The sequence below is a fragment of the Chaetura pelagica genome, unplaced genomic scaffold (genome assembly GCF_000747805.2).
Source record: "Chaetura pelagica isolate M959 unplaced genomic scaffold, ChaPel_1.0 scaffold94, whole genome shotgun sequence".
Lineage (NCBI taxonomy): Eukaryota > Metazoa > Chordata > Aves > Apodiformes > Apodidae > Chaetura > Chaetura pelagica.
Genome location: NW_009952881.1, coordinates 628,453 through 641,866, shown reverse-complemented (window position 1 = coordinate 641,866; position 13,414 = coordinate 628,453). Strand labels below are relative to the sequence as shown.

The window sequence follows — 13,414 nt, the reverse complement described above, 5'->3', positions numbered from 1 at the left end:
ACTTTATTATATCTTACATTTTATGTATAACTTCCCTGACAATTCTGAGATGTATTGATTTGTGGTCTGTTTAGAGAGTTTATCTTATTTAAAAGCTTCTTTGTAGTTTATTATGCTTTAAATATTATAAAACCATACAAAACGCAAGCTCACATCAACATCTTAAGAGTGTGTGTTCTGAGTGGCTTATTGATTTAATTACGTTACTAAGATTTTATTATGTGTTCTAATAAAATGTTTTTCTTTTGTTTCAAGAAACATTTAAATTAAAGTCTTTAAATGCTTTGTAGTCATATATTAAAGTCATAGCTTTGCATTGAGGTGGTTGTTGCCAGTGTCTATATGAATATTTTTGATAAGTAATATTTATGTTTCCAGATTGACGTCACCTGGTTTTATTCAAACTGCTTGACAGATACATGTGGTTGTAACCAAGGAGGTGACTGTGAGTGTTTCTGTACAAGTGTATCAGCATATGCCCATCAGTGCTGCCAGCATGGAGTTGCTGTAGATTGGAGGTCTCCGAGAGTGGTAGGTGGTACTCTGCTATTTTTAATTCCTTGTCTTGTGAAAGAAAAAGCCATGGGAAGCCTACATTAGGATATGGCATGTGTCCCTCAAAACAGAGTTACAAAGTTGACACCTCAAGTAATTTCCATCTCCAGGAGAACTTAACTTCCCAATAGGGTTTAGGAAACAAAGCTGACTCACTACTGCCCCCAGATGTAATGTGAAATATAAAGGTCTTGCAAAGAAAATCGAGTAGGTTTTTAAGCAGAACCTTGTCATGACCTTAGTTATCCCTATTTAACAATTCTTAGATGCTGTAAAAAAAATCTGAGACCTTTTTCTATGGCACCTAGTGCAAATGCCAAACAGGAGACAGTTATTTCCCCAAAGATCTGATAAAAAGGGTAAGGTAGAAAGAATGGAAAGGATAAAGTATTTTACTAACTTTGCAGTTCCACAGAGAGTGTATGCAAGAGGGTTACTCTTAATTTTTTATTGAAGTGGTACGTGTGTTTTAATGTGAGCATAGAAAGACAACAAAGCTTAGTCTTGGCCACTAGAGGTCACAAGAAGACAGCTGAAAGTATGTAAGCTTAGTGTTTCCTGCTAGAAAATAATATTTTATTTAAATCAGTGTAGTTTAAATTAGTATTTTATTTAAAACAGTAAATTAAATATTTAGCAATTTTTAAAAAACGTTTATCTATGATCTAACTTGGCCCAGCACTTGGCTTAATTTAATTTAAATGGTATTAGAAAACCTGTTTATCTGCAGAATGCCTACAATTGCATTTCTTTTCTTTTTATGTTTTAGCTTATGATTGTGAATATTTCAACAAAGGTAAGTCCTAAAGGAGTTGACAAAATGTCAATAAAATCTTTGGTTTCCTTTTATATGTCTTAGTACTTTGTATAAAAATAATTGTATTAATGAAAACAGTTACAAATTGTATATTATTTAAATAGCCAAGATTCACTTTTACTGGTTTATTGCTTTTTTGAAGGTTTTAAATTTCATTATATTCTTTAATTTCTTTCTCCAAAAAAAAATCGTCTTTAACTCATTTTATCTGCATTTATGGATGATTAAGAAATTAATAGACTATACAACCCAATGGTACTGTTGGCACTAGTTGCTTAAAGCAAAAATTGATACCCGGTGGGTCTGTTGAACCAACCATGATCTCCAATGCAGCCTCCAGAGGGAGCTAGCTATTAAGATTTTTCAATTTGTGCCCAAATGAGGAATAACGCTCTCTTCTGCTATCTCAGACCTTGCTTTAGGTTTCTGAGTGGCAAGCATTGCTGCTGCATTAGAATGGCAATCGGAGAATGGTGCAAAACCTGTACAAGGTGCTAGAGTAAATCTTAAATTTGCCCTTGGTGCTGCACTGCTGTGTTAACACTGGAATCCATACTCAGACAATTGTGTGCAAGACACAAATGATATGACACAGAAATATACATTTTCTGATATGTCAATTGCTGAAGAGATTGAGTGATGTCACATAGCTAAATGCACTGCAATTTTACCTAAATCACTGTTTAAGCCTTAAATTTATATAAAGGCCAGTTGAGTATAAAAGGTGATTAGGGTTACATTTCCATTTTTGTTTGATTTGTTTTATAAATGAAATACAGTCTGATACTAGATGATCTTCTTGCAGTTGTAACAGATGGAAAGTGCAATGCCTCTAACACCTATGGTTGTAATAAAGTGAAGTTAGATTATGTACTTTTGAAGTGTTATTAGTTTACCTTGTTACTGAATTCTCACTGGTAGGAATTAGTTGAAATGGGGGAGAGTTGTGTACATGTCCAGCTTTTAAAAAACATAGTTGTTGTATACTTCTCACTTCTTATCTTCCTACTGTTTGCTAATCCAGCTCAGAGCTGCCAGTGGTGAAAAAAATTTATCTCTACACTTGAAGTTTTTCTTCTCTACCTCAAGTATACTCCCATTCCCCAGAATTAGTTGGCTTGGAGGACAGAGGAGTTAAGAAACTGTCTTAGACCGGAGTGAGATTTTTCTCTATGTAACTTTGTCATGAATGCAGAGTGAAATAGTTTCAGTCCTACTAGAAGCAAGAGCAGAAGCCTTTTGTCTTTGATAAGGGGAAATTCTCAGCTGGTGGCTGTGGTTTTTCAAGTCTTAGATATGAGACTTCAACATATAATAAAAATTCCTGAAAAACTACATGTTTTAAGTAATTAAAAAAATGTTTTTCAATTCTCTGCACTGAAGGTGACCATGCATGTCTCACTGTACGTGTTTAGCTGGACATGGGCTTTGGTCCTAACTGGCCAGCTGTTTATGCCATTAGAATCTAAAGCTTTGATTGTATGGCAGACTCTTTAAAATTTCAAAATAAATTTTAAGAGTAGGGCAAAGCAGATTATGAGGACAGGCTTTGAATTGCAGTCCAAACTTTTAACCTGTTGGAACAGATGTTAAGAGTCAATGGTATTAGCTGCAACTATCATCTGAGAAGTTCTGGAACACTGCTACGTTGGATGGTATGATTGCTGTGTCCTGGCTTGTGGGTAAAATGGTGGTGAAGTGGATTGCTCAGGTGTAGTCTGTAGTGCCTGGTTTTAACAGAGAAGCTTAGCAATGTAATTTCAAATAATTTTTTTTAATAAACTTTACTTTTCTGTGTTGAGATTGGAACTAAGAAAGGAGATGTGACATTGTAAGATTTGTGAAATGACAACTTCACATCCTTTTGGCTTTTTTTAATTTATAGGTAAAATATGAACATTCCTTTGCTTATGATGCTGATTCCTTCCTGTTTCACTTCCCAGTAATTAATTATATATCTACACTGTTCAAGGAATCCTTTGATATTTGATGACAACAAACTTTTATTCCTTACAAAATGCCTCACACTTTTGACACTGATAAAATAGGTTTTAAATAATAGTAAGAGGTGTATAATCAGCTCAACCATATAAATAAACAATTTAGAGGCATTCCAGGGTGGTTTGTAGAACACTGTTTACTTCTAAATCTATAACTGGGGAGTCAGCTGACTTTGTAAAAGTGATTATAGGACCAATGTGGATGAGAGGGAGGAAAAACAGAAGTGAATCTTGAAGCTTTAAAATTGAAACTAGGTACTTTGGACAGTTTTCAGAACAGGTATTTTCTCAAAGGGTTTGGCTTTGTTTTGTTTGTCATTATAGTTTAGCACATGGCACCTAGACCTATTGTCGAAGTGGAGTGATGTGTTTTTATTTATATGCTGTATCATAATATTTAGATTTCAAGCATTTGTAACACTTCACGTGAAGAGTAATTCTGATTTTTATTTTTTTTTCATCCTTTTTTCCTCAACAGCTTTGGGAAAGGGCCCGTACAAACTGGTCAGTTATTTGGATGGAGAATTTGTAATGGCAGTGAAACTGGTAGATGGTGTTGTTTTTCCAGTGAGAGAAGAAGATATTGTTCCTGGACATGAAGTGAGCTTTATGCTGACTTCAGGACTTTATAAACCCAAAGCACATGGTAAAGTCACTGTAACCTAGACACTTAAATAAGGCAGATCAAACTCTTCCCTTGAAAATGAGCCGATGTTTAAGAATAGACCTGGATCAAAACATCTTTCTCTGTCAGCTGATTGTGCACCTTAATGTTGTGTGCCAAAATTGTAATTTGGTTGGTTTTAACGAGGTGATTGTGGCTTTATAAGCAGATACTTCCGGTTGAAGAGCAACAGCCCTCTCTGCCCCAACCTCCAGAAGCCCCCAAGCAATGTTGTAGCAGAGTGTTCCAGATGTGTGTTGCTCCCTCTGCCTTTGCTCTGATAGAACTGGGACATGGGAAAGAAATTATAAAAAGTACTCTCTAATTCACTTGCTTTGCCACCATCGCTCATTGTCTGCCCACTTGTACAGAGATGCCCACTGGCACTAACCTGGTGAAGCATCTATACTGCAAATTTGTCTTTTTCAGGTCCCAACTGAAGTTTCTACTGAAGGAATGTGTTGCTTATTCAGCAGACAAAAGAAGTCTTGCACACCTTCAGGCAGGTGGCAAAAGCTTACAGGAGTATTTTCAGCACTTTGTGACATTGATTAAATGCTAGAGTTGTCAGCATATGGACTTTTGATGCCTACTGAGCACTTGAGTCCCAATACAATTTCACTGCCCAGAGACCCCTGATCAGCTCTTTGACCAGTCTGAAGGTGGCTGCCTTTGTGTAACTGAATAAGAGATATGGGTCAGTTGAAAGAATGACAAGAATTTGATTAGTAATACTGCTGTCTGTAGAACTGACACAAGAACTCATATAACAGAATATCCAGGGCCAGGTTTCATTTATTATATTTTTGAGACACTTGTAAATTGTGTTCAATTTATATTTGGAAAGGGAAGATCAGTCCTAGTGTTCCTATATAAAAACTCGCTCAGACTTAAACCTGGCAAATTGAGTTTGTGCCTTATAGTCCAATTTGAGTGAATGGCACTTCATCATTTGGCCATAGAGCAGTTTATGCAATCAATACAATATTTTTCATATCCAAGTCTTCATTTATATATCTTTATTCTTGGCTCTTTGGTACCTCAGAAAAATTGATATTTTTCAACAGTTTCAGTCAAATTGTAGACAAATGGAAAGTTTGGGGTATTAAGGTACTGATTGGTTATAAGACAGCTATTATAAATCACACTGCCTGTTGTTACTGATCAAATATCTACTTGTTACAGACAATTAATAAAAAGATATTAACAAATGCCACTATTAATTGAAGTTTTATGCTCAGAAAACAAATAGGTCTTCCAGAAGTGTTATATCAGAATGTGATAGTGTGTTTGTTTAATAGAGATAATTTGTTTTCTACGCCTTCTTTTTTTCAACACATGCTGCCCAGGCCTGAAGGGTTAGTTGATTTTACAGTAGTTTAATGGCTGTTTTCAAGAGAATAGCAGAGCTTACAGCAAAATAGAATGAAGTAATTCTGTGGGCAACAGATGCCTGTAACAGGCTTAAGATCTGCTACTCTGCAATTGGTTGTACAGAGGCTTACTTGAAATCAACAGTACTGTTTTTAGGGTAAGATATCATGCCTGTACATTTGCCAGAAAATAGACTTTACTGCTAACATTCTTAAGGGAAAGGCTGAAGATCTGACCACTTAGAAATTAAAACATAAAGCTGTAAACTGAACGCAATAATACACTTTTGTAATTTATTTTTAATGAAAGGCTGAACTCTTAAGCTATACATTTCTGATAGCAAACATTACTTGTAAAGCTAGTTAGATGAACTTTAAATATTTATTAAATACATTGCTTAGTGAAGGTTGTAAACTGAAGTTCTGCGTGACTGTGAGACTATATTCCTATATCTTGGTGTGGGCATATATTTTAATCTGCTTGTATTCCTGTTGAAATCTGTATGATATTTAGAAAACTACATATCAATCAGATTCTAGTACTCTAAATCCATAGTTTATTTTCTTACAAGATTGAGACTGTTTTCAGTGATAAGGCCAAAGTCAGCTGTCATTGTTCATACCACTAATATCAGTAGTGGTACATCAGAATAAATTCAGTTTATTATGTGTATATCAGCAAGTAAACAAGTTCTGTGTGTTTTTTCAGATTCCAACTTGATTTCATTTGAAACAGCTGAGAAACCAAACTACTTTCTTCACTTAACCTCCAATAATACTCTTGTTCTTTCTAAATGGGAAAAAAGCGAAGAGTTTCACAACAGATCTACATTTGTCATTCACAAGAATACATGGCTTTCAGGATACAGTTCCTTTGAGTCATTTGCAAAACCTGGATACTTCATCCATGTTTCAGCCTCTTCAGTTGAGCTTTTGAAGTACCATCATACAGAGGAGTTCAGACTGTCGACCCTTTTTAAACTTATAGGTAGGTAATTCAAGTTGTATCTTACGAACAGCAGCTTCCTCCCTGTGAAAATGCAGGCTAAATGGTATTGATATTTTCAGATGTGATGACATTGCTTACTTCTCCCCTACATCACTGGGAGGTATGAATAATATGTGATGTGCAGGTTCAAAGTCTTCTTCCTTGACTTTTGTAGTGAGTATGAATTCTGTTTTCTTGTCAAAAGCCATTAAATAGCCTAGCACACAATTTCACTATATTTTCTAGCTAGTTTTGGAAATACGTAGCCTAGTGTTTAGTTTCTGGGCAATACTTGGTTTATAGGTTGTTAGGATAACTCTTAACACTCTTAAGGAGTGTAAATTCATGCTGGTGAATAATGGATTCACAAAGGGAGTAGAAAAGAGTTGAATATATTTCCAAAATCTGTGAATGATGTTCTCTCCTCCTTTCCCTCTGCTGCCAAGTGAGAGTTTTCTGTACAGTGCATTCTCACCACAAGCTTTGTGGCCTCCTCAGTGGTCATGCCATCCAGTACTAAGGACACCGCCTGTAGATTACACCTTTCAAATCTGGTTCCCCTGAAAAACACTTTAGCCTCTATCCACATACCCACTCACAGAGGCTCTGCCTTTTGGGATGTTATTCCCTAGAGTTTTGGGCAACATCTAAGACACGTGCCTCTTCTTTTGGGGATCTAGATGTCTGTTTCTCTGATGTTTCTTGAACAGCTGCAGCTCTTGAATACACAATGTAGACTGCTATGAGAGTGTTTCTTCCTACTGGTGAGATTCCCATTCCTGTAATAATAGTCTCATTCCACTGAGACTTACGGATCAGAAATGTAGGATATAGGACCCCTTACAGGAGCTGAGTCCAGAAGATACAGAAGCTGAATCCAGAATATACAGAAGCTGAATCCAGAAGATACAGAGCTGAATCTTGCTTCTACAAGAGCTGATAACAAAAGAACACACATTAAAAATTCACTAATAGGTTGAGCTCTTTTTTTAGATTAGTAAGGAAAAGAAATAAGAATAACTGTTTTCACATTCTTAAACACTTGGGAACTATGTACTGAAATGAAGATGGCCTTCCAGGTCAGGAGCAAGATGCAGAAAGTTACATTGGCCTATAAAATAAAGCAGATTATTTGCAAAACCACCATTTGCTTTATTGTCTGCTCACCTTGAAATACCAGGTACATTAAACGCGTTCCTATGACTTTATGGACTTCAGCAACTACTGCTGACTAAAAACGCTGGCCTTTCTGTGGTATGTAAAATTCCAAAATTACTACAAATGCTTGTGTTTATGTTCTAATGCTCTTTATTGTACTGTAATTTCAAATGCATTAGCAATTAATTTATTGGGGTAGCAGAATATTTTTCATAGGTATTCTTGGCAATATTATTTTTTAAAGTCAGTTCTTCATTCTCTGAATCTGAAATTTGCTTTAGAAGTAGAGAAAGAAAACTAAATATTGTAACAAATGAAATGGCTTGGTCATGTTTCACAGTGACCATGTTGGATCTCAGCACAGCCAAATCCAGAGCAGGCACTGACTTCCATGACAGAAGAGGCCAACTGTATGCCTCGTGGAGCTTCTTGTTATCAAAACATTGAATTAAAGTGTTAATGGTGGCATTGTGAATCTGCCCGTGTTTTGCAGTGCATGATGCTGACAGCCTAATGCAGCTGTTGCCTGGCACACTCCAACCTCAGAAAAAATGACAGATTTTGTCATTGCCAAATGCCTGTTGCCTCTTGACAAATGCTTGTAATCACAGAGCTGTTGAGGTTTTTGAACAGCAGAATTGTAGAGCTAATGCTATTACCAGGGTGTTCGTACAGCATTTCAAGCAAGGAACTTTCTTTGGATGTAACAAAAATATCTCTGTAGTCTTTTATCTTTGAGGGAGGAATGAAGGAGTTTAAAACATGTTCCAATTCTCAGTGGTCGTCTATTAACACAGAGTGGTATGTCTTTTCAAGTGTGAAGTCTTTACCCTCCACTCATTATACCCAAAAATCCTATCTATGCCAATGAAAAACTAAAACAATTTACCTCAGCAAGTGGGATCAGATCAAATGATCAAGAGGCATTTCATTAATCACCACATCCGAGGGCTTGAGTTTCAGAGTTTTATAAGCAGAGAAACTCGGGGCTTGAATCGTTCTCCAGTGTTCTTTCACAAGGCCCAGCCTGCTGATGTAGGGTAATTACATGGTCTAAAAATACAGCAGCATTTGTTTAAGTTAATGGAAAAGTTACACCAGCTCCAGAGTGCACAGGCAAAAGCATATTGAGTTTCCTGCTGACTATTGTAAATGCTTTGCATATTAGATCAGAAACTCTTGAACCGGGAACAGCTATTCCTGCGGAATCAGAGGATAAATATCAGGAGCAGGATAATAGGCCCAGTAAATCCTCTTGGCCAGAAAGTTCCTCATGAGACTTCTTCACACTCTGACGCACATTCAAGAGGAAGAATTTTAAATGACCTGATCACCACAGCAATAGATACGTGTTTGTTTAAAGTCAGCTGACGAGTCACTTTTTCCACTTTCATAGCAATAAATATCGTCACATTGAAATACTCTTGACTATAAATTGCACAGATATGATGGGCTAACACTGCAAAGTATTTTCCGTGAGAAGTCACTTCAGCTTTTAAATTGGGTTATTTTAACCATCTTTAAATTTGTCTGCCATCTTCTTCCACAATCATTTGAAGATTTGAGTTGATAATTAAATTTCAATATCAAGAGTATACTTATAAGAAAATACATTTTACATTCTATGCAGGAATTTTTACCAGCAGGGGAGTGGTATGCATTCAGTCAAAAGAAAGAATACACTTAGGCTTACTAGATGGACGAAGACACAGACGTCATGTAAGAGTGATCAATTCACATTTGAAATGGTTGGGAAACTAGTTGATGTAGGGAATTGGTGATGCCTGCAGTTTTCTTCCCCCTTTTTAAAACCATGTGCTCAAGCTTTATCTTGCGTAGAATTATCATACCTTTTTAAGATGACTGTGAATTAATTTTACATGTACTGTAAGAATGTGACTTGCTGTATATAAATTCTGCAGCAAAGTTCATCATAATGTTAACGCTTTAACAGTTAGCTTGCTGTAAATGTAAGACCTATCAGAATTTTCAGCTAAAATTAAAATCTCAAGATGCACAAAGTCTGTGAACGCTGCACGGAGGTACTTATCAATGTTTAAGTTTGCAAGGCATTTTAGGTTGCTTTCAATGTTTGTATCATAACCGTATTGAGAAACAGTACAAAACTGAAAATTAAATAAATTGTAATGAAAAATGTTTTTTACAAAATCATCCTGCATCTTATGTCAGATTTCTACGTTATATTGACTGTCTTAACTTCAACTTACGCTTACCTATTTCTGTCAGTGGAATTAATTGTCTAGAATGTCCTGTTTTATGTATTATGAGTTGCACTGAAGTTAATTTGAGCTTGTATGCTTTGTCAGTCTAAAAGATCATGACATGGGGCCTGGGACTAGATAATGCTGAGCCACTCCTGTTGTACCCACAAGTCCTGGGTATGTCACTGAATGCATCTGCTCAGTGGTCCTTGGAATCAACCTGAGGTTGCTACAGACTTATAATGTCTTTCCTATTTGTATGACAAACACAAACATTTGAGCTCACATTTTTGGCTGAATAAATAGGATGAGATTGAATAGTTACTTTAACAAGACTATATTAATCTAACATTTTAATAAGCTAAAACTAGAGTGTTTGAGAGGTAGATAATTATACTTTGCTTTCAGTGATGGTTTGGCTGTACTCAAAGTTCACCTTTTTGCAGCGACATTTGCTCATTTCTCTTTGCAGAAACTTAGAATTCATGGGTAGAGTTTGTTAGTAGTTTGTGTGTGTTAAGTGGCTGGATAGGATTTCATGTTTCTAAACTTGTAACTGAGGAGATAGGCAATCTTACGTTACTAAGCAGAGTTTTGCTGTAATTATAAATAGAACTAATTTTAAGGCAATTTTGTTCCTCCTAGATTTTATGAAATATTTGGGAAAAATAGCAGAGCAGAAAAAAAATAAAAATACTTAAATTTTTCATTATTTAAAAACCCCGTTATTTTAAATACAACCTCTTTGCTAACATTAAAAAATTTTAAAGGATTTTTAGAAGTAAATAGTAATTTTTTAAGCATAGCATGAAATTACTTATAACATGCACATTCTGAGAATGGCAGGTTTTATCCCTATGATATAAAAGTCAGCATAGACAGAAAGGCAGGATAGACTAGCAGGAATTGTCAACGTACCAAAAAGTGGCCAGGTTACTAAGAAAGGTGGTTGTGACTCAACACCAGAAGCCTGTCAGTGATTTAAAAAAAAAAAAAAAAAAGATTTTTTTTCATTAAATGGTAGCAACTGTTCTTGTTACACAGAATTATTTCTGAAAGCCACAAAGAGTGAAGATCACAAGTTAGAGGGAACAGAATGTTTCTCTGATCTCCAAACAAGTGAGAAGACAATGGAGTCAGGGGGTATTTTTTACTATATTGTCTTTGGCAGCATATATACCTGCATTCATAGAAAAGCTTTCCCCAGTACTGTAACATATTGATACGGTCAGGTCCTGTTAAGTAAAAGAACAATGGGGTCAGTTGGCATGTCAACTGGAGTAACTGTCATCCAGGGCATAATTTACCATTTTGTGAAGGATTTGCTGTGTCACGGAACAGAAGACAAATGCTGGTACACTTCACCAGGAGACAAATGGTTATTTTCAAATGGCATGACAAATCCTTTTGGGGAACACATGCCTGATATGAGAAGCTTGACTCATTGTCTGTAAAGTGTGTATCATTCCTTTGTTGTGAGCGAACTGTACTGTTACACAGAGTACAGTAAGCTCGTATTACTGGTTGCTGGAGGGGGAATTTAAGTACAAAAAAAAAAAGGGAAGCATGTGGTGGAGGTGGCTGATTAGCATCCTGGCTATCATAGAACATTTGAGCCATGACACTAGTGAAATCCATAGTTTCTGAGCTGTGGTAGTTTCTGGCATGAGAATAGCAGCATTGTAGTTACAATAAAGTTGAAGTTAGGCTGGTGTGGAAACTGATGTCTAAAATCCATACAGAAAGTGAGAGGAATATTTCAGTTTAAGGAGAGGGATGCTTGAATGGCTTTTCTTTATATGCTAATGATTGTGGATATTTGATCATAGTCAATACATGGATATACTAAGAAGTGGCAAAATAGTATTTTATTTTTAGCTAGATATAAATTTACTTTATTGTTCTGTTGGCTTAATCTTGAATTCATGCTATTTCAGAATATGACTCTGCCTCTGTTTCTGTCCCCCTTCATCTTCTGTTTAATCGCTATTTAATTTAAATTTCTTAAGCAGAAATTGCATCTTGCTGTGTTTTTGTTGTGGTGGTGGTTTTGATTGGGGTTTTTTGTTTGTTTGAGTTTTTTTTTGTTTGTGTTGTGTTACAGTGGCTTGCACAGTCAATCAGCTGGGTCCTTGGGCTTCTTAGACATTCTAGAAGTTATTCTGTTAATAGTGAAAACTTCAAACATGGTGACTGATATTCTCCTAATTCTGGAATGACGTATTTTCCCGTAATTCATAACGAAACAGACATTTCACTGATTTGACTCAGATTTACTGAGAGATACTGAAAACTTTTGAGATAATGGAAACCAATTCATGCAATGTATTCAGCTCTTGCTGTGGTGATTTGATCTGTTCTTTTATGTAATTTACACACTAAAGCTAATACAGGTTGCTGCAGCATAATGAATTCTCTAAACTTCCTTGACTGGAAACTAAATCTCTGTTGGTTTTCTAACTCTTCTTTGAAAATTGTTTTGACCAGGTTAATGAATTCATCTGTTGTTCGTACTACTTGCTGCAGAAGATGAAATTTGCAGTCAAGCATGACTTCTTAATTTCTTGGCTGAAAGTGGTGTTTGTGAACCACAAACAATCAATTCTATGCCTTTATGTAGAAATTCACCTTATTTCTTATCAAGGCATGGAACACCATCAGACTGTGAACTTAATCTGCATGAATGCTTGAGAAAAATATGGCAATCATGTAATAAAAGTTTTAAGTTAATTTTGAATGAGAGATGTTATATCATTCCCAGTGCTTGGAAGTGTTAATTCATGATCACTGTTCTGCTAAATTGAGAAACTAACTTTTTTTCTTTGGCTTACAGTATGTTTTCTGCAAAGCTTGTGCCTTTATTGTGTTTGAAGCTTCTTTTGTCATTAATGGTGAGGTTTGTGGCAAGAGTTAAAAGTTATGGTTATATCTCCAAATTACATCTAGGCTAGTCTGATTAATGTGATTTCCTTTGTTCCACTTGGATATACTGTTATTCCTGGTTATTGCTGCTGATGGTGATTGCGTGTGCCAACAGATGTCTGATATGTTCTGTCTTTTTGTCGTGTATATTCTTCTTTTGGCCTTGAAGCGTAGCACTCTGGCCTGTCAGTGCATTCAAAACCCTATACTATCAGTCAGCAAAACGTATGGAAATTATCTCCTTCCTCCCTTAGATGTAAGGGACTTCTGTTGGTTTCAGTATGGGTCACAGAAGAATCCAGTGATGTGCATGTGGCTTTTTATGGGAATGTAACTTTATAAACGCATTTGTTACTGTCATAAGAATGTTTTCAAAGGCAGTGATAGGTTACATCCCTGGAGGGAATGGCTTGCAAAATGGGTAACACTAGATGGCAACATACACACTTTTTTGTCTGAGCTTGATTTATACTTTTGATTATTTGTATCTAAAAAGAAAACATTATTGATTAATAATGGCAGAGAGATAATTTCCCATAAGTGCAGATGTCCCTAAGTTGTAGGAAGAACAATTTCTTAGGATCTTCAGGGAAACTCTACTGTCTCCAAGATCAAAAAGAGTTATTCTCTGTATCTCAGTCAAGCAAAGACCAGTAAAACCTAAAAGCAGAAAGACTTCAGAGGATCAAATTGGAAACTTTATCTAACTAGTAAG

At 35.9% G+C, this 13,414-nt stretch overlaps 1 protein-coding gene across 1 annotated transcript in view; it reads left to right on the top strand.

Moving 5' to 3' along the window:
• OTOG (otogelin) overlaps positions 1-13,414 on the top strand; it is a 96,689-nt gene that overhangs the window by 50,919 nt on the left and 32,356 nt on the right. Inside the window, exons 27-30 of the mRNA XM_009995393.1 lie at positions 379-535; positions 1,325-1,351; positions 3,851-4,018; positions 6,119-6,397. Coding sequence (XP_009993695.1) covers positions 379-535; positions 1,325-1,351; positions 3,851-4,018; positions 6,119-6,397 — 631 coding nt within the window. The remainder of the gene's footprint in view (positions 1-378; positions 536-1,324; positions 1,352-3,850; positions 4,019-6,118; positions 6,398-13,414) is intronic.